Consider the following 19,394-nt stretch of genomic DNA (forward strand, 5'->3'; position numbering starts at 1 on the left):
GTACCTCAGAAATCTACTTAGAGACAACTATTCATAACTAAAATAAGAATTTAATAGGTTTTAGCCAGACTGTATCACAGAAATGTTAGGGTTGGGTGGAACCTCTGGAGATCACCCAGTCCAACCCCCTACCAAGGCAGGGTCCCCTGGAGCAGGTGACACAGGAATGCATCCAGGTATGAGAACGATCCTAATGCTCCCACAGACTGACAACAGATTCTAATATTATCTTTTAATCCTGCTGCAAGCTGAGCTTTATGACTGGCATTTTGGTTTTTTTCTTATTGCTCCAGTTAATTTCTAGCCTCAAAAAATCCCCAAACCAAACAAACAAAAGAATACAAACAAAAAACCAAACAACAACAAACCCCTCCAGCCAAGACTTCAAGGGTTTTGTCTTCTGTGCTTTAAAACAATTACCTATATCCATAAAAAGACAGATAACCCATTATGTGGGGGTTTGGATACATTTGGTGTTTTACTCTGTTAGCAACTGCCCCATATAGGGCAAGTGAGGGTTAAGGCAGATAAGCATTGGGAATAAATTCCTCAGTATTTCTGCAGCCATGTCCCACAATTCCAAAGGCTCTGTTCAAAGATCCTTGGCTGCCTGGTTTTATGAGTGTGAAATATTGCTGCATCATCCAAACCAGCCTTGTTTGGAATGTTTTTAAATTAGATGAGTTTCTCTTAACTATTTTGATACAAAGAGTAAGTGAATGGCACTAATTCTCACAAGTGTGTGCCTGCAACTGTTTCTCCTTTTTTTTTTTTTTTTGACTGTTTTTGGCTGTTTCCCATGGAGGCTGTTTCGAAAGCAGCAGGAATTCAGGTTTACTCAGTGGCCACCGGATGTCACTGTTCCTCCACAAACGGGTTATTTTCCGACATCACCGCTAGATTTCCTATTTTGCTGCTGTTTGATTGTCAGCAGAGCGTTCCTACAGGCTGTGATCCTACAGAAAGGGATACATCAAGTAGAAAGATACTTCCATTTTAGGAATAAGAGAGCTGGAATGTTCCTTTGAGATGTTAGATGTTATGACGTGGGACTGGCAGTTACAGAAATACTGTCACGTAGATGAATTGAGTCCCCTGGGCTATCAGGCAAGTCCTGACAAGGAATTATGTTTAAGAATATTTGTATTTTAGATTGGGCACTGGCTGGTGTCCCTAGAGGTACAGGATTCCATCTGGGTAGCTAACAAATTAAGCCGCTTAAAATTCATCACTTCAGTGTGGGTTTTACGTAACAGTTGCATGGAAAAAATGGTCAGGCCTTGCAAAAACACTTGACATTTTCTCAAGTGTGAAAGTACACCTTTAAAAGAAACTATTGTTTCTTTTGTCTTGGCTTTTGCTGCCTTACCTGTTGTTTTTAAGAGAATTTTAATGCTCCACTCTTGCATGTTGTTATCGCAGGCTTCCCTCCCCCGTGAGGATGATTTTGAGCTGCTACACCTGAGAGTGGCCACAGATCAATCCTGTAACTAAATTACACACACATGTAAGTGACTTTGAACTTCTATTTACAGTATGCAGAAAACACGATATTGATCATAAGACTGTTATATTTTCCAGTATTTGGTCAAAATGGGAACAGGTGAACAGAGAATTTGTATTTTAGAAAATGTGCTTGTTTCTGTGGAACACCATGTTCCTCGTGCTTCCTTTTGCCTTCTGTTTAAGCAGGTTCCAGTCATCACTTTTCCTGCCATGAATTACTGTGCTTCCTCATATATAATCTATAACCATAATTATGAATATGATTGATAATATTATTAAATGAAAAATAATGTATTTACTTAAGATTTCACTTAGGAGTTTGACTTCTCTCTTCCCAGATTGAAGGCTTTTACAGAACATGTCTCTCTTGTCAGGAGAAACTCAGCACCAACAGACACATTTTCCTCAGTAAAATAAGTACTGACCAACTGTGGAATTCCTTCTTGTTCCCACACATAAAAGCCTCAAAAAGCAAGAGGATCACATGCTGCTTTAGTAAAATTCACACTGGCAGACAGGTGAAATTAAATTGCTGCTTTTATTCTCCCTGCATGCTGCTCTGTATGGCTTCCTCCTGAGTCCTCACAGCTCTCAGGATTTTGGATTTTGGTGGCCAGATGCTTGTTGAGCATCATCACCAACTCAGCAGTGACACAACCCCATCACCGACCTCGGATGCTGTCACTGCCAAGGACACATTTGGGCAGATTTTGTGATTTCTTTCTGCTTTGCTTCCCCCTTCTCTCACATGGAAGTGCAAGTGTTTCCTCTGAGCACATGTGTGTGCACATCCCAGGTGTCTGTGTGTGTGTGTGTTTGTGTGCCCATCCCAGGTGTTTGTGTGTGTATGTGTGTGCCTATCCCAGGTGTTTGTGTGTGTGTGTGTGTGCCCATCCCAGTGTTTGTGTGTGTGTGTGTGTGTATGTGTGTGCCCATCCCAGTGTTCCTGAGCTCCCCAGCAGCTCCATGGATCTGTCTGGCTGTGGTGACCTCTCAGCTGGCAGCAATTCCTTTCCCAGCAAATTGCACATTCTCCTCCCTCCGTGTGAGTTATTAAAACCAGATGTGCAGAGAGAGCTCTGCTGTGATGCACTTTTGTGGGCTGATTTCATTCCTTGGCTGCAACGGTGGGATGCCTCCAATGAAAGCTGGGGGACAAGCCCAGGAGGATTTAAACCCATTAGTCTGAGCTAAACTCCCGGGCCTGAATCTCTGTTGATATCACAGTAAATTAGATGTAACACAACTAAAGCAAACTGAGCTAAATCAGTGCAAGTCTGGAATGAGAAAGGGGTAAGAGAGACGAGATCTTGTCTTGGATTTATCTGTTTGTTCTTTGTAGGCTGTTCTGTGGGTCTTAATGAATCATGAAGAAATCATCATGGAAAGAAGAAGCAGCTTTGTGTTGTTCCTGGATCAGCTTCATTTTGAAACAGAGGAATCTGAGAAATAAGCTTGTAATCTCATGCAAGACCATGAGGAGGAAAAGGCACCCTGGCATTTAATGGATGTATTTATAGGAAGGTCATCTCACAGCCTGCATCTGACTCAAAGTTGAAGCCATCTGGGAATGTTTCTGTGGGTGACGACCACATTCCAGGAAGCGTCACAGCATCCTGCAGTCCTGTGGGATGGGGGTTGCTTTAGGCTCTCATTTGGCTCGTGGTGGGTCTGGAAGAAGAAAGCCCCAGCCAGAGTTGTGTGTCATGATCTGACACCCCTTCTCGATGTTTTAGGACCAGTGGTTAACTAAACTCTTGGGATTTACCCTGGAACGTGCCCCTGCTGTCAAGGTGTGGATTAGAAGAGCTTTTTACCATTTTGTTGGTTAATGAGATTCTCTAGCTGGGCTCTAGACCACATAAATGTCTTTGTAAAGCATCAAGAGTACAGGTGAGAATCCTTGCAGCAGCATCCTCTGGGGAAGGCTGTTGAGGCAGTGGGTGCTGGATGCCATCCTGTGCTGGTGCTGTGGGAAATGATCTTGCTGCCTCCTCGGGGCTTTTCAGAGAGGGAGAGAAAGAACTAAAACACGTGGTGTGGGTTGATGTCCTCTGTCTCTCAGGGGTCCTGTTTTGTGAGTGGTAAGTGAAGCAGTATTGGGGTGTGTGCATGGTCCCAAGAACAGTCAGTTGTAGGGGTGGCCAGTCCGTGCTCCCAGGAGAAGCCTCTCCAAGATTTGCACACCTTTGGAGAACCAGCCCATTAAGAAATGGGCACAAGAGGCAAATTAAGTAGCCAGTGGCCTGAGTGTTTCTGAACTGGGGCTGCTTTGTGCAGTTCCCTGTGCTTGTGATGAGCAGCTGATTTTGTAGGGTCACATTTACCCAGTTTATGCTGCCTCGTAACTGGGGGGTGTGAAGTTGTGTGAGGAGATCTGGCTCCCCACGGGAACAGTTGAACTCAGCTGTTTCCAGGCACTTTTGCTTGTCCTGGGGCTGACTGAGGGAGCCTGTGGCAAACCTCACAACTGCACCATAGGCTCTGGCACTGCCAGGGGCAAATCCACCTCGTCCCCTGAGCTGTGAGAGGGCTGTGGTTGGGAGCCACGAGGCATTGGCTCTATATGTGCAGGCAGGGGTTAAGCATTCTGAATTTGCAATAGCCAGGCAGCTTTCCCATATAAGAGCACTGCACTCATTGGCTCTCTCTTTTACTGAGAAATCTCTCTAGTCATTTCCTGTGCAAGCCCTCCTTCACTTTGCAAAAAGCCATACAGTTGAGTAAATAACAGGAATCTGTGACTATTCCTTGGATTCTCTCATGGACCATCACCAGCCAGGAGTTCAATGCTGTGCCATTAGCAGACTGCTAATATGAACATGGTCTTCTCTGCAGAAGAGGAGGACTCTCACCCATGGATGTGAATAATTTTGGGTCTGCTTTCATGCTTATTAACACCTGTTGGTATTGGACTTGGTTTCTACTGAGAGATCATTTACCCTCTGAAGGCTCTGTTAGGACTCCTTTTCAGATCTGTTCTTGGGTGGAGCTTGCAACAACTTGGGGTAAGTGCTGTGCTCTTCCTGTTCTGACAGTAGGGCTTGGTGCTGCACTTCTCAAAACGGCTTGGTGGGGTCTCAGAAAGAAATAACTCAGTTCTTGAGTGGAGAAGTGGAAGCTGAGCTGGCAAGCAGAGAGTGCTCCCTGTGTTTCCCAGGGACACACCAAGTGGGTGTAGGGTCCTTTTTACGGGACCATTTTGCTCTTGCTTTTAAACCAGCTGGTCTGCCTGTGCAAGACTGACAATAAATAACTCTCCCGAGCGCTGCAGAGAGATGGAAACTGCAGCTGAGAAATGATGTGGGGGAAAGGAAGACAGAAAAGCACAAGTAAACTATTATGGAAGTACAAATAGCCCTCTGAAGGATCAGCAAACGTACCTGTAAGTGTTCTGGGGAAGGAAGTGAGTCTGCAACAGCATTATGGGGTGTTTGCCTGTGAGTGGAGAGGAATGTTTGTCATTAGAGCGCAGACTAAACTGAATGTCTGAATTATCATAAACGTTTGTCTTGAAATCAGCCCTTGGATTTCTTGCTGTGAGCCGCATAAAGATGCTTTGTGGCTGTTTTCTGCCTAAGAACTGTGTTTTTGCACACCCTGATCTAAGCCAAATTGCTTATGCTGTGTCCATTTACCTCTTTGCTGATACAGGCTATGGAGTCTGGCTGTAGTCCCAGCAAGGGAGATTTCTCCTCAGAGAAAACCTGTTAACCATTTGGAGGGAGTGCATGGGAAGGAGACAGAGTTATTAACAAAAGCTCCGCTGCAGGTTGGTCATTGTGGATGTTTAATTGCAAACTGTGTGAATCTGCAGTCACATTGACTTCAGACAGTGTGTGTTGGGTGTGGTCTGAGATATATCCAGATATATGCGAAGAGATGTCTTAAAAGAGTCAGAAAGGAGTTCAGGATGTATTAGATGAGAGAAGGGGGCTGGCTGGGTGCTCTGCTAAGACTGGTCCTCTCTGTGCAGCAGGTTTGGGTCAAGCTGTGCTCTGTGCAGGCTCCCAGGGCTGGGAGTGTCCCCAGGGCAGCTGGGCAGTGTGTTTGCCTGTGCCGTGGAGCTGGGAGTTCAGAGCCTGTGCTCTCGTGGAGAGCCAACAGCTCCAAATATTGGGGGAGACCCCACTCATTTTGCCCCAGGATGAAATGTCAGGATGCATGAGGGAAATACAATTTGTGCACGTGTTTTCCCTGTATAAATGGTGCAATGCTCCTCAATGGGGAACATGAACAAACTTATCACTGTTCCAAAGAAGGCCTACAGTGAATCTTATCATTTTGGCCACTTGGTGACCAGCCTGTGTTGGTTGCACTGAGACAAGAACAATGATCACAGTCTCCTAAAGAGCCACTTTCCTTGCCTTTTATGTAAGGGACCTGTGCTGCTGCCAACAGGTGAGGTCATCTCACCAAGGGGGTTCAGATGTGCTGCAGACAAGTTTGCAGCCTGTATTTCGTGAGCTGCTTTTGAACTTCTCCAGTGGAACTCTGTTCAAGACCCTGATCCTTTATTCAAATACTGCTACTGTGCAGAGTTTTACTGAATCTCCCTCTCAAGGGACCCACAGTCAACTGTAGAACACTGGACCTGGGAACTTGCTTTCCTCTGTGTCACACTGAACACATTCTGGGTTTGTGATCAAACTGTTAATGATTCTTCCCATCCCTCACAGGTTTAGTCCCCCAGCAGGGAACATCTTTGTTGACCTGCAAGACCATCTCTCCTAGAAATGGATAACTTCACCAACGGGCAGCCGGGCCCGGGGCAGAGGAACAGGTTCATAGGATTGCTAGAAACCGATGACAGTGTCCAGGAAGATAAACCTGCACCCAGTAAAAAGGAAGAAAGATCCGGACCTGGAAAGAAAGGAGAGCCACGACCCTTGGAGACACCTTACCAGAAGGAGAGCAGTGATTTTGCTCCTAAAATCAAGGTTAATCTGAATTATCGGCCAGGACTCGTCAGCAAGTGAGTAACTGCTGGGTGTTTGAAGGGGGTGATCCGGGTGATCTCTACTGATCCCTGCCCTGTATAGGGGCCTATAGACTTTACCAAGTCTAAACTAAAAGTGGCAACGTAGGAATATTGCAGGCATCTGGTAGGAGGGCATTAAAAGCAGAAAGGGGGTCTATTAGGCCTCTGCTGCTGCCCCTGGAAGGTGCCCATGTGTTGAGATGTATTTTGGGTAGATCTGAGCTAACACAAATAAGCCACGTTGGGTGTCAGAGCAGCTTCTCATGGAGCTCTGTCCAGCTGAGCTGTTCTTGCCAGGGAGGGATGTAAACCAGCTCACAGAGTGCTTCCACCATGTGATGGGCCTGACTCTGGTCCTGCAGCTATCTTGGGCTTCTCTTTGTGCTCTGGATGCGTGCCAGGGTTGCACATCAGACTGGATCTGGGAAGAGCTCCAACTGATGGAAAGAGCAGCCACTTAAGAGAATTCTGGGAAATAACAGTCTCTGTTTTTCCCTCGACTCAAAAATAAAATACTTTTTTTTTTTTTTTTTCCTGACAAACTTTCCTCCCTCCCTCCTTTCCTACACTGTCCCACTAGGACTCAGGGCACGCCCCTGTCTCTGCTCTCCAGAACTTCCTAACACTTGGCACTTTTCCTACAGCCCAAAGGACCCAAATCGCTTTGACAGGGACCGTCTGTTCAGCGCAGTCACCAGGGGCACCCCCGAGGCACTGGATGGTTTGTTCGAGTACTTAAGGAGAACCTCCAAGTTTCTCACGGATTCGGAATACACAGGTAGATTCCTGCTCAGTATTCCATGAACAGGCTTAGCAGGGGAATCTGCTCATGGTTATTTGCTTTGTCCAGCCCTCTGTCCTTTCTTTTGTTTTCTAATGTTCGCCTGAGGATGGAGAAGGCCATTAATTAAATATATACTAAGGTTTTTGCCTCTAGTGCAGACTAAAAATACTGATAAAAACCTTTAATAATGATTATCTTTGATCCTACAGAGCAATTTAAGTTCTGAATCAAGTAATACAGCTGTGTGCAAAGTACACACACAACCCATTCAATACTCTCTTTCTACCAGATGCAAAGACTGGGAAGACCTGCTTAATGAAAGCCCTGCTGAACTTAAAAAATGGAAAGAATGACACAATAGCAGTCTTGCTGCAAATAGACCAGAAGACACGGAATCCCAGGCCACTTGTCAATGTGTCGTGCTCTGACTGCTACTACAGAGGTAAGGTTTCTGTTGTGGTGCTGTGGCAGAGCAGCTTCCCCGTTAGACAGGTGAGGTGTGCAGGCACAAGGAAAAGGAGGGGAACTGGAGCTTATTCAGCACTGCAGATCCAGAGTTATGGTGCAGTTACAGCAACAACCTACTCACCTTTTGTTTTCTGATTCTGCTGCTGCATCTTTTTGGCCTTGAATTATACCCTGCTGCCAACTTCGTTCTTGGTCTGTAAAACAGAAATGGTACATGTTTAATAACCCAAGAAATGAGAGGATTTGCTTGGGAAAGCATAAAAAGCAATTCTAAAAATGAGAAAGAAATAATATGTCATTTTTTTAAATGAGTTCTGCTGTTTGGGTTGTGCTTTCAATAGCAAATGTGCAGCATGGTCACGTACAAGTATGGTTGTCTTAATCCTCTCATGGCTGCTTGGGATCTCAGTGCCAGGCAGGGGTAATTGCCTGGTCTTGTGTTGAATTTTGGATAGTTTTGAGGCTTGTCTTCTGCCTCAGAGCCTGCAATATCCCAAGGACTATTGTTGGAAGTCCTGAGCTGCCCCCCAGCCCTGCCCAGCTCTGAGGCTGCAGTTGCTGTGCAGAACATGCAGCTTTTGCTCAAATCCTGTCCTGTCCCCTCTGAGAGGGGCACAGGGTGACAGGTTTTGCTGTTTCCTCAGGCCAGACAGCACTGCACATTGCCATAGAGAAAAGGAGCCTCCCTTTAGTGAAGCTGCTGGTAGAGAATGGAGCTGATGTCCATGCCAGAGCCTACGGGGAATTCTTCAGGAAGAAGAAAGAAGGAGTTTACTTTTATTTTGGTGAGTCAGTGTGCAACATGTTCCTTCCCTTTCCTTATTGCCCTACTGTATGTGACATCACTAATTAATTCTAGTTGGGTTTGCCCATCTGTGCATGAGTTGCCATCTCCAGTGTCCTTTAATCAAGGCCTTGACTTACTTGAATGGCAGGATCCTTTCACATCTGGGGTGTCCAGTTAGTATTTGCCATCATCTTTGGTTTTATGTATTTAATCCCACCTGAGGGGTTTCAGATAGAGACCAATACTTGGTTAGGTCAGCCAAATTAGAGGTCTGGGAAAGTGTTTCAGCTGCCCCCAGAAAAAAAGAGTAATTGTTTACTGCAAAACACTTTCTGAATCTAGAGACACTGAGAAAAAACTTGTTCTGTGTTCCAGTGATAAAACTCCAGGCTCAATATATTTTCCTAGAATTGCTTTTTTTCAAAATTTAATTCTTTTTTGCCCCTTTCTGCTTTGTCTCCAAATACTGTGTCCTGATCTCTTCAGGTGAACTTCCCCTCTCCTTGGCTGCTTGTACCAACCAGCTTGATGTGGTGGACTATCTCCTAAACAATCCCCACCAGAAAGCCAGGCTCCAGGAGCAGGACACACAGGGCAACACAGTCCTCCATGCCCTGGTGATGATTGCAGATGACACTGAGGAGAACACCAAGTTTGTGAGCACAACGTATGTTGAGATCCTGAAGGCAGGTGTGAAGCTTGACCCAACGTGTAAACTGGAGGAGATAGTGAATTATGATGGGTTAAATCCTCTGCAGCTCGCTGCCAAGACAGGCAAAGTGGAGGTAAAGACAACCAGAGGGAATTCCCGGGGTTGATGAGGAACAAGGGAGAGTGTAACGTGCACCCTCAGTGCAGCAGTGGGGTTTGAGGGAGGAGCATCTTGCACCCAACCCGTGGTAACGCTGCTGACAGGGGTCAAGGAGGTCATCTCCAGGTCACCCAGTGTCCTGCAGAGCCTCAGCTGGCTGCTGCTCTCTGTCCCACCCAGGACAGCTGGTCTGGACTGAATCTGGTTCTACTCCTGGGAGAGCAGATACAAGATGTAGTTCGTTGCCTGCTTTTAGCCAAATCCTGGTCTCTGGTGTGTCCAGGCTTGTAGGGCACAAATCCAGGTGTGCTGGGGGAAGGTGGTTTGGGTACAGCTCTGTCCTTCTGCACCTTCATCACATGCATGTTTTCCTGTGCCCCTGGTTTCTCTTCAGATCTTCAGGCACATCATCCAGAGGGAGATCAAGGACCCCGTGTACCGGCACCTGTCCCGCAAGTTCACGGAGTGGACCTACGGCCCCATCCACGTGTCCCTCTATGACCTGTCCTCCTTGGACAGCTTCGAGGAGAACTCTGTGCTGGAGATCCTGGCCTACAGCAGCGACACCCCGGTGAGGCCTTCACTGGAGGTCACACAGCAGCACCTTCGCGCTGTCCTTCGACGGCGTTGCTGTGTAATTGTGCAAATCACTTCGAGTTAATTTGGTGTTCCTGATGATAATTTTTCTGAGAAAAAAATGCATGATGGGAAGGTTTGCAGATTTCATTATTTAGAGTCTGCTTGGCCTGCCTCTGATCGCCTATAATTTGAGAGAAATTTTTGGTCCTTTGGTTATCCTAAGTCTGAGCATGTCCAAATACCTTGATGAAGCCAAGCCAAGTATCTTCTTATGGGGTGGTTGATTTCCTTCATACTGCAAGGCCTGACTGAATAAACCCTTAGTGATTCCCCAACTGGAGCCACTGAGCTCCAACACTGAAAAAGACAATCCTCTGCTGAGTTTTCACTGCTGTTGACACACAGGTCCTTTTTTGTTTCCCCATAGAACCGGTACAAGATGGTGGTTTTGGAGCCACTGAACAAACTGCTTCAGCAAAAATGGGAAACTTTTGCTTCCAAGAGATTCTACTTCAGTTTTGTCTCGTACTTGTCGTTCATGATCATCTTTACAGCCATAGCCTACTATCAGCCCTTACGGGTAAAGGTGGGTCCACTCTTTTATCTGGAAAGGCCTGGATGGATGGAGCAGAGTTTAAAAGGTTGTATGTGGTTATCATCACTGCCTCTGCCTGTATTCACAAGTTTGGGTGGTTTTGTTTTTATCTTGCAGCCTTCATTTCCAGTGGAATTCACAGCTGGAGGCTTCCTGTGGGTCTCTGGACTGATCATTATCTTGCTAGGAGGCATTTATCTGATCTTCGCTCAGGTATGGGGGTCTCTGGTCTAGTTTCATTGTAAGAAAGCAAAAAAAAAAAAAAGGAACTGTCACTGACATGGAGGCAGCAGATTCAGTTCTCCTCACATCAGGATGTGCAGGAGTGGATGGCAGGAGGGAATTCTGCTCTGGGACATGCAGTGTCAGTGGGATCTAGCAGTGACAGGGGTGGCACAAGCCAGGTTGCTGGGCAAGAGGAATCACGGTTTGACAACAGCAAATAATTCTGAGAGACTTCTATGATTTATGGTATTAAAATGCATCCCTGGCATTTAATGCAGTCTATTAATAAGGACATGGGGCTGAGCCATGATTCAGCCCTTGTTTATCCTTGCCCTTTATAAGTAAGGCCTTTTTTCGTCTTCGAAGTATGACTAACTGAAATTTGGGATCTTGGAGATGAAAGCATGAAGAGGAGCTCACGGAGCAAAGCTTTCCCCCGAGCCATAGGCTGTGTGTGATCACTCTCTAACCAGCTCTGGTTTTGATGAATGGCTCCCATTGATTTTTCTCTCCCAGAGTCTGTACTTGAGGAGGAGACGCCAGTCCCTGAAGACCATGTGCTCTGACAGCTGCATCGAGATCCTGATGTATGTCCCTGCAGGGGTTTTGCACAGTGAAAGTTTGGTGGAATTGGTTCTCTGCTGTGTGTCTCTAACGTTGCTAGAGAGGTGGTGAGCAGGAAACATTGATCCTCTGCCACTGTCTCTTCCCATCCCTGCTCACCTCTACCTCTTGTCCTAACCCTTTGTTGTGACGGAGTTTCCTGGGCAGGGTCTGTCTGTGAAGGTCAGAGCCTCAATTATTCCACAGTTAGAGAACATATATTTGTCAGAAAAAGAGCTCAAGTTCTCAATCACACTGTCACTGTGGCTCAGAATTAGTTGAAAGGAAAAGAACTTCCAAGTTTTCTGAGGAGGAATGTGCATCAGTATATGTGTGTGCCTGGATGTGGGCCTGTGTTCTAAGTGTTACCTTTTTTTTCCCATTTAATATCAGTTATGGGAGTTACATCAAGCAGTTCAGAGTTTCCACACTGGGAGATTAAGCAGTTTATAACAAAACTGCAGCAATTTGTAGGTCTGGAACTAGATGATCCCTAAAGTCCCTTCCAACCCAAACCATTCTCTGATTCCATATAAACTCTGTCTGATTATCTGCCATTTGTATGCTCCTTGTAGCCTCCTAAAATTTGCTTTTCATTGAAAAACAGAACAGATCTGCAATGGGAAGAGATCAGATCTGTTGAGGTGAGTCACTGTGTCATTCTACTTTTCTCCAGCTTCATCCAGGCGTTCTCATTGCTGCTGTCAGCAGTCCTGTATGGTGCCAGCTCAGAAAACTATGTGGCAGTGATGGTGTTCTCCCTGCTTTTGGGGTGGGTGAACACCCTCTATTACACCCGGGGCTTCCAGCGCACTGGGATCTACAGTGTCATGATACAGAAGGTCAGTGCCTGGGGGGAAAACCTCTGCATGAAAAGCTTTTGGGTGTGAGCAACTAACAGGAGTCCTGTGATGGCTTTCCTCCTCTCAGCACCATGAAAACCATAAATGGAGTTGATGTGCTGACTGTGGAAGTACAGATATTGCAGGAGATTAGATCAGTGTCTTCAAGTACAACTGCAGGAAGCCACTGGTCTGCTCTCATTGAATAGGGCAGGTGACAGCAGCTGACACCTGTTTGTCACAAAACAACTCAAAACTAGCAGGGAAAACTGGTGTGAGTTCCCTGGAACTGTTAGACTTGGCCTGGGAAGTTTTCCCGGGTCTACAGGACTAGAAAGGCAAAGCAGAGGTGAAATGAGGTGCCAGGGAAGAATCCTGATCCCTGCTTGTGCAAACCCAATGGAGATGGGAGAGAGAGGGATGTGTGTGTTGCAACAATTTGGAAACAGCCGTACTGGGGAACTGACAGGATATTGATTTGTTTCAAAGAACCTCTTCATACAAACATAACAATAAATAAGTCCATATAGTACTGTCAGATTAAGCTACCAATGATGTTACTTACCTGAGGAATTACTTTAACATCTATGAGTAGTTTCTTAAACTGGATAGAAGCACTTTCCAACTTGCTTTCAGTATTGTTCCTGGGGGTTGGTTATGATGTGTGAGAAGAGGGGATCATCCTGGTGATTTCATGCAAGATAAAGAACAGCACTTCCTCCTGATTTGTGTTTCAGACCATCATGAGGGATCTGCTGCGTTTCCTCTTGGTTTACATGATCTTCCTCTTCGGCTTTGCTGCGGGTGAGCCCTCGCTCAGCGTTACGGTGTGGGCTGGGCTGCAAGAAGTGGGTTTCTCTGAGGAGAACCTGAATTCTGTTTTTCTCACAGCTCTGGTCACTCTGATGGGCGACGCTCCCTCAGTCTCCCAGAACAAGTCCCTGGCTCACCTGGAGAGCACTGGGAGCCACGCCATGTACGGGGGGCTGCTCAGCGTCTCCCTGGAGCTCTTCAAGATCACCATTGGGATGGGTGACCTGGATTTCCACGAACATGCCAGATTCAGATATTTTGTCATGCTCCTGCTGCTGCTCTTTGTGATCCTCACTTACATCCTTCTGCTCAACATGCTGATCGCCCTCATGAGTGAGACAGTCACAGACATTTCTGGTTACAGCAAGAGCGTCTGGAAGCTGCAGGTGAGGCCCAAAGTTCTGCTCGAGTCCCACAAAATCAGAGATGGCAGTGCCTGTCTTTTTGTCCTAAACCTTTACATAAGTCTTTTATATAAATTTGTCCCTCTGGTGGTACATCCTGACATCATTTTTAGATGTATTTACAACTCTTGCTCTTTGCATGATCCACGTGCACAAGGAACTCGAGAGAGTAACTGGCTGGTACCACTAAGTGAAGGAGCACTTTGGGATTGGGTTCCAAAGTGATTCCCTAAGTCAAAGTAGTTGCTGACTGGGGGGAGATTTGATTGAAAAGAAGGGCTGGGCTCTGTAAATGCCCTGATTTCTCTCTGACATGGATTTCTTCTTCCAGAGGGCTATTGCTATTCTAGAAATAGAGAAGGCCTGGCTGTGGCGCCAGGGTGGGAAGAGGAGATCTGGCTGCTTCATGTCAGTGGGGCTCAATAAGAAAGATGAGAGGTGGTGTTTCAGGTAAGACAGATATATCCTTTACACTCCAGCCTAGCAGGCAGTGGGATCCCATGATTCACATCCTGGTAACCCTGAACAGCCACAGAGAATTTCAGCACTGACTCAGCAGTGACTCAACCACATATTCCTGGGTACATGCAGATTGGTTGGTGCTTGCCAGCCTGGAAGTTTGAGAGCTAAAATGAGCTGCCAGCATTGTCACCTTTGTATTAAGAATCTGAACTGGAGGAACTGGAGCATTTTAAAACAAACAACCTACAACACACAGTGAGAGAAGATGTTTTACTTCATGGAGCTTAGGCTACAGAAGATGTACTCAAAGAAGAGCTCTGTAAGGTGCTGCTGCTGCAGCCAAACCATCAGGATTGTATTGACAGGATGAGCTGGGTTGGGATGCTGGGTTGGAACTGTGAGATCTGGGTTGAAATACTGTGCTCCATGCATCAGTGTCTGTTGCATTTTGTCTCTCCAGAGTAGAGGAAATTAAATGGACAGATTGGGCAAAGGATGTGGGAGTTCTGAAGGAAGACCCTGGAAACACCAGTGATTCAGAAATAAATCCAGAAGGTAAATTAAACCGTGAAGAAAGGTCTTCAGTACCCTTTTAGCTTCCTGCTCAGCAACTACTCTTGGCAAGTTATTATGTCTTTGTTAATGGAGACTTTTAGACTGGCCAACTGGCTTATGAAATTGCTTTCTCACAGTACCACTTGTGAGCTGAGAAAATAAAGATTTAGTGTAGGTATGGATCTGTTCAGGGTTTGGGAACAAACAGTGAGAATAAAGGAGATGCCATTCCTCCTTACCTCTGGTAGAAATGGGCAGGGAACACTGCTTTTTTTACAGAAGTGGTAAAATTTAGGCCCGCTCATACTGCAGGTGTTAAAATCACAGGGCTTTTAGAGCATGAGTCTGGGCATTAACACTGACAACTTGGTCAAATTCTGCCTGAGATCATTCTGGGAATGAAACTCTGTGTCGAACAGAGAGCTGTTACTTTCTCTGGAAATATTTTGTTCAGCCTGGCAGAGCTTGGATTTGAACACAACCTCCTGCCCTTGCAGTGCGGGTTCTTCCTAGATGCCAGTTTTCTAGGACTGGGGAGGTTGCAGTGCTTAAAACATTATGTGGTGTGTGCTGGGTGTTCCCTAAACCTGCACCCTTCTAAACTGGGTCCCTTTGTCAGCTTCCTGGTGATGAAGGGCCGTTCCTGTGTCTCCTGCTGCAGAGACAAGATCGTGGAAACGGGAACCACAGAAACCTCCGAGATCAGCTGCCTCAGAGGAGCAGTCACTCCTGCAGCCCCAGCCATCAGCAACAGAGATGATGCCTTTGCAGGGACAAACCAGAGATCTTTAACAGGTTTTCTGACTTGCAACCTTGCTCCCATCTCCAAAGGAGTAGTTCTTCCTATAGCAGCTGGAAGAATTGAAGGCATTATCAGTATTAAAGTGCATTTTGTCGAGGACTGTGGTTCAGCCTGTGGCTTTAAATACTTTTATGCACTTTAATCATTAATTTCCTTTGAAGAAACTATTTTTACTCAACTTTCTCTGCCTGACACTTTCTTACTGCTATGTCTAAAGATACAAGAGCAAGAGCAAGCTCCTGGGGCAGTGGGGAGTGGTCTCTGGGAAGGCAGTGCTCCCTGAGCTGTACAGGAATAATGCTGATGCAGTGACCTAGAAAAGAGTGGGTCGACTTATTCTTTTGCCACAAGAGACTGAACTGAAGTGCTTTGGAATAAAAAATGTTGTAGAGTCATAAAAAGTTGCTCAGGGTGGAGTTGGCTTCTGTGCAAAGTGCTGCTGGTGTGAGGCACGAGCGGACAAATACTCGGTGTGCAGTCAGCAAGAGCTGCTCTGAGTGTCTGTGGCAGCACCTGCAGTGCTCCGTGGTCAGTCCACATCAGAATCCCCATTTTACAGTATTGGAATGAAATCCTTTGCACAATGTGCACGTTTGCTTAAAAGCACAAAAGCTGATGTGGATTTCCCAGACCTGTAAGTTCACACGGTGAATTTTGGAGACATCTGTCTCTCACAGGTTGCTCTGTCTCTGTAATAAGCAGTAGAATCCTGCTTGTGGCTCTGAGAGACTGATGGGCCAAAACTTACTGTGTGGTTGACACTTCCTGTCAGTCTTGGCAGTCTTGGCATCCTGTCTTGCTGCAAATGTTTGCAAGGACCTCATTGCTTTCTGTGACGTGCACCCTGCCCCAGGCAGGAGGGGCAGCCTAAACTCTGTGGAAAAGAGATAAAAATGAGCTGTCTCACTTTTCACTATATTTAAATATAATAATGTGATATTTCTGTAAACTGTCAATATAGCAAGTTTGCTTCATTGAAAATATTAATCCTTGGATACATTTTTAGTGTTTCAGTCTTTCTCAAAAAGCAGGAGGTTTGATCAGTGTGGACTGTAAGGCCTTCTCTAATTCCTGATGACATTTCCCCCAGTGCTGTGCTGCCCTCACTGCTGTGCCAGTTAACTTGTTTTTCATGACCTCCTGTCAGTTTGTGCAGCCACATCTGAGCATTGAGCAGCTGATGCTGCACTGGATGAACCTTCCATGCAGGGAATAGTGATACCCCCAGGAAAGCTGCAGACTCTGGATGTTGGCCTTCCCTTCAGTGAGATAAACTATGCAGCTCGAGATCTCTGCCTCATTTCTACTCTGAAGGAGGCTTGGAGGCTTGTCTTTTGGAGACAACCATCCTGATCCTCACTGCCTGCATGTGACTGGCAGCAGAAGCATTGCTTTAAAACTTCCTCCTGCATTTAAATGGGCTCTTCCCCTGTGCTGGGCAATTCCCCTGCAGCTTCACCCCATTGGGGCTCTGAGTGCTAACTGACTTTTCTCTCTCCAGCTCCTGTTGTTTTCTTGCTTTGTGAAGCCTTCAGCTGCTTTTCCCATCTATGGCTTTGTCCTAAGTGTTCCCAAGATTTGGCAAGGTGCTCACACTGCACAAAAGGATCATCTGGCATATGATAAATCTACTGCTGTGCTTGGTGCTTTGCTGTGGTAGGGAGACTTTGAGAATCTCAGAGAATGCAGAATCAGATTTGCCATCCCTGTCTGGAGTCCTGATAAATAACACAAGAGAAATCTTGCTTCCTGGTAGTTTTGGAAAGCTGTGGGCTGTGACAGCTTGCTTCCAACATAACCTGCCTCTTCAGCCATTCCCTCAAGCTCCTTCTCTTTACATCCCTTCCTTAAGCTTGCAGTGCACCTTTGTCTTCTGATCTGCATCAAGAATGTTCTGCTGTGAAACAGGGCTTGGCATTCCCTGTGCTCCCCAATCCCACCACAGCCCCCCAGTCCCAGACCTCCTGAGCTCATGGATGAAGGATGATGGGCAGGGAGAGGCCTGTGCAGCAAACAGACACGTCCAGTTGGTGGGAGGCTGCTGTCCAGCTCTTTGATGTGCTATGGAAAAAAGGGGATTTTTGAGGAGTTGCCACCTCTCTGCAGTGAGGATGAGTCAGCACTGGGGAGATTATCATCAGTAGCCTCCCAGTGCACAAGGCTCCCCTTTGGTTTCACCAGCTGAACCACTTCCCGGTCTGGTCCCGTTACAGACAGGAAGGCTGGCTGGGATTTGTTTCGTGGGATGTCTGCAGTTCCTGGCAAGAGGAAGGACTTACAAGCTGGGTCATAGCTTTGAAGGCCCAGCAGGATTTTGGGATCCACACTTAATAGATCATAATATTTTGTCAGGAAACACTTTGGTCATTTACACAAGAAATCATGAACAGATGAACTGTCCTCTCCCTTCTACCTCTTGTGACAGGAGAACCCACCTGCATGTGAACCCCTTCCTGGGCAGATGGGGAGGGTTTGCAGGGCTCTGGCAAAGCAGGAACCTTTCACAGTTACCAGTGAAGGAACAGCTGCAGTTTCTCTCCTCTGTCTGCTCTGTGTGTATGAACCACAGAGACTCTGCAGGCCCAGCCATGCCATGAAGGAAAGGCACCAGCAGCTCCCAGTGCTTTCCACACAGGGTTAGGGATTCTCCAACCCTCTCCTGTGTGCTTTGGTCAGAGTTGCTTGGCTCCTGGCAGGGTGGGATAGGAACGTGGACCTTTGGCTTCCAAACTTCACACAGGCACTCTTTGCCTGCCCACTGCTCCCTGTGTCTTCTCCAGAGGCTCCAAGTGCTTCCCACCTCACAGTGATCGACCTCACAGCTTATCTGTGCAATTTTCTTCAAAGAAACTTCATGTCTGGTTTGTGTGGCTCCTAATCCCCCACAGGGCCATTTTCCTCAGGGGCAGAGGTGAAGTCAAGACTCTCCCGTTCCTGGGATGTTTTGCACATTTTATTTTGCTGTTGGATTTTTCCCCCCCCCTGTTTTTCCAAAGCCTGCTCTGAAGCTGGAGCCAGCAAGGGGAGGTGTATCCGTGCCTCAGTTGATTCCCTCTCTCTTCGTCTCTTCATGACCCCACTTGCAACTGAACATACTTTCCATTGCCTCTGGAGCTCGCAAAGGGAGCCTTGGAAATGTGACAGCCCAAGGGCCCCGACAAAGAACAGATGCTTTCTGTAAGTCCCACAAGCTGCACAGGGTCTGAAGGGCTGCAGCTGGTGCATTTTGCAGCTGGACTCTTCCTGGGGCTGCCTCTCACTTTTGGGCTTTAAAAAATTTCATTATTTGTTGCTCTGGGACTAAAACAAAAATAAAGTTGGGGGGGAAGACATTTTAAAAGAAAACTTCTGCTTTGCAACCTCACATCTGCTTCAGCCTGGCAGGAGCAGGCAAAGGCTCAGAAAGATGTGGCTGTGGCTGGCACAGAACTGTTACTAAATCTGAGTGCAAAGGGTGGTTTTTTTGCTTCCTCTTTTAACATAATCTTATTTTTTCAGTTCAGATTTGTGAGATGTGGAGTGTTACAGCATTTCTGGACTGTGAGGATGGTTGTTAAATGCTAACACAGGGAGTCCTTAGAGGATGAGAGTTGGAGGTAGCTGAAAAGTGTCCATGTGATTTGTTGCACTCTTTTCTGAGAATTCTTGGAAAATTTAGACTGTCTGGGTAAAGAGAGCCACGTCTCTATTTCACTGGGAGGAAGATCCATTTCCAGTTGACAGCTTTGGTTTTGCTGGTGCTCACATCCCCAACACACAAGTCAGGGACTCAGTCATGTTGCAAATAAAATAATTTTGCTCTTTTGGAGTCCTCTGGCATAAAACCTTGGTCCATCCAGGACAGGAATGATCCCTGTCCTTTGTCAGGAGAGGGAAGCAGTGGCTGCTGAGAGGCCTGGTGACCACTCAGCAGCTTTGGCTGCAAGGACAACGCTGATCCAGTTCTGCTAAAAGCCTCCTGCAGTGAGCTGTGGGCTGCAGCTGCTGCTCTGGTGCTGGGCAGGCACCTGGTGTGTCTCCAGGGTCCTGCAGGAGCTGGTGGAACCACTCCACAGTCCAGGAGAGGCTGCAGGAGTTGTAAGCCAGGTAACACTGCCCTGTGCCAACCTGCTCCTCCCTTCCAGCCTGCAGTGTGTTGCCTCTGCAGCAGGTACCTGAAGGAATCACGAAACTTGGA

General features: G+C 46.6%; 1 protein-coding gene across 4 annotated transcripts in view; it reads left to right on the forward strand.

The window, feature by feature from the left end:
- Nucleotides 1-15,621, forward strand: part of LOC103763672 (transient receptor potential cation channel subfamily V member 2) — a 17,548-nt gene extending 1,927 nt beyond the window's left edge. Inside the window, exons 3-23 of one of the 4 annotated variants that reach the window (XM_018076579.3) lie at nt 1,423-1,507; nt 1,845-2,024; nt 2,849-3,590; nt 4,345-4,514; nt 4,730-4,891; nt 5,161-5,278; nt 6,186-6,481; nt 7,132-7,265; nt 7,561-7,713; nt 8,384-8,524; nt 9,013-9,311; nt 9,732-9,908; nt 10,344-10,502; nt 10,629-10,724; nt 11,253-11,323; nt 12,016-12,181; nt 12,919-12,985; nt 13,073-13,380; nt 13,730-13,848; nt 14,321-14,415; nt 15,077-15,618. In XM_018076579.3, the coding sequence (XP_017932068.1) occupies nt 6,243-6,481; nt 7,132-7,265; nt 7,561-7,713; nt 8,384-8,524; nt 9,013-9,311; nt 9,732-9,908; nt 10,344-10,502; nt 10,629-10,724; nt 11,253-11,323; nt 12,016-12,181; nt 12,919-12,985; nt 13,073-13,380; nt 13,730-13,848; nt 14,321-14,415; nt 15,077-15,207 (2,355 nt within the window). In that variant the 5' untranslated portion in view covers nt 1,423-1,507; nt 1,845-2,024; nt 2,849-3,590; ... (2 more) ...; nt 5,161-5,278; nt 6,186-6,242 and the 3' untranslated portion in view covers nt 15,208-15,618. Of the gene's footprint in view, nt 1-1,422; nt 1,508-1,844; nt 2,025-2,848; nt 3,591-4,221; nt 4,515-4,729; nt 4,892-5,160; nt 5,279-6,185; nt 6,482-7,131; nt 7,266-7,560; nt 7,714-8,383; nt 8,525-9,012; nt 9,312-9,731; nt 9,909-10,343; nt 10,503-10,628; nt 10,725-11,252; nt 11,324-12,015; nt 12,182-12,918; nt 12,986-13,072; nt 13,381-13,729; nt 13,849-14,320; nt 14,416-15,034 lie in introns of those variants that run through there. The other 3 variants (XM_018076580.3, XM_018076581.2, XM_008930470.2) reach the window with 3 other exon arrangements.
- Nucleotides 15,622-19,394: the final 3,773 nt, after the last annotated feature.

This window comes from Manacus vitellinus, unplaced genomic scaffold, assembly GCF_001715985.3.
Source record: "Manacus vitellinus isolate BGI_N305 unplaced genomic scaffold, ASM171598v3 scaffold_32_pilon, whole genome shotgun sequence".
Lineage (NCBI taxonomy): Eukaryota > Metazoa > Chordata > Aves > Passeriformes > Pipridae > Manacus > Manacus vitellinus.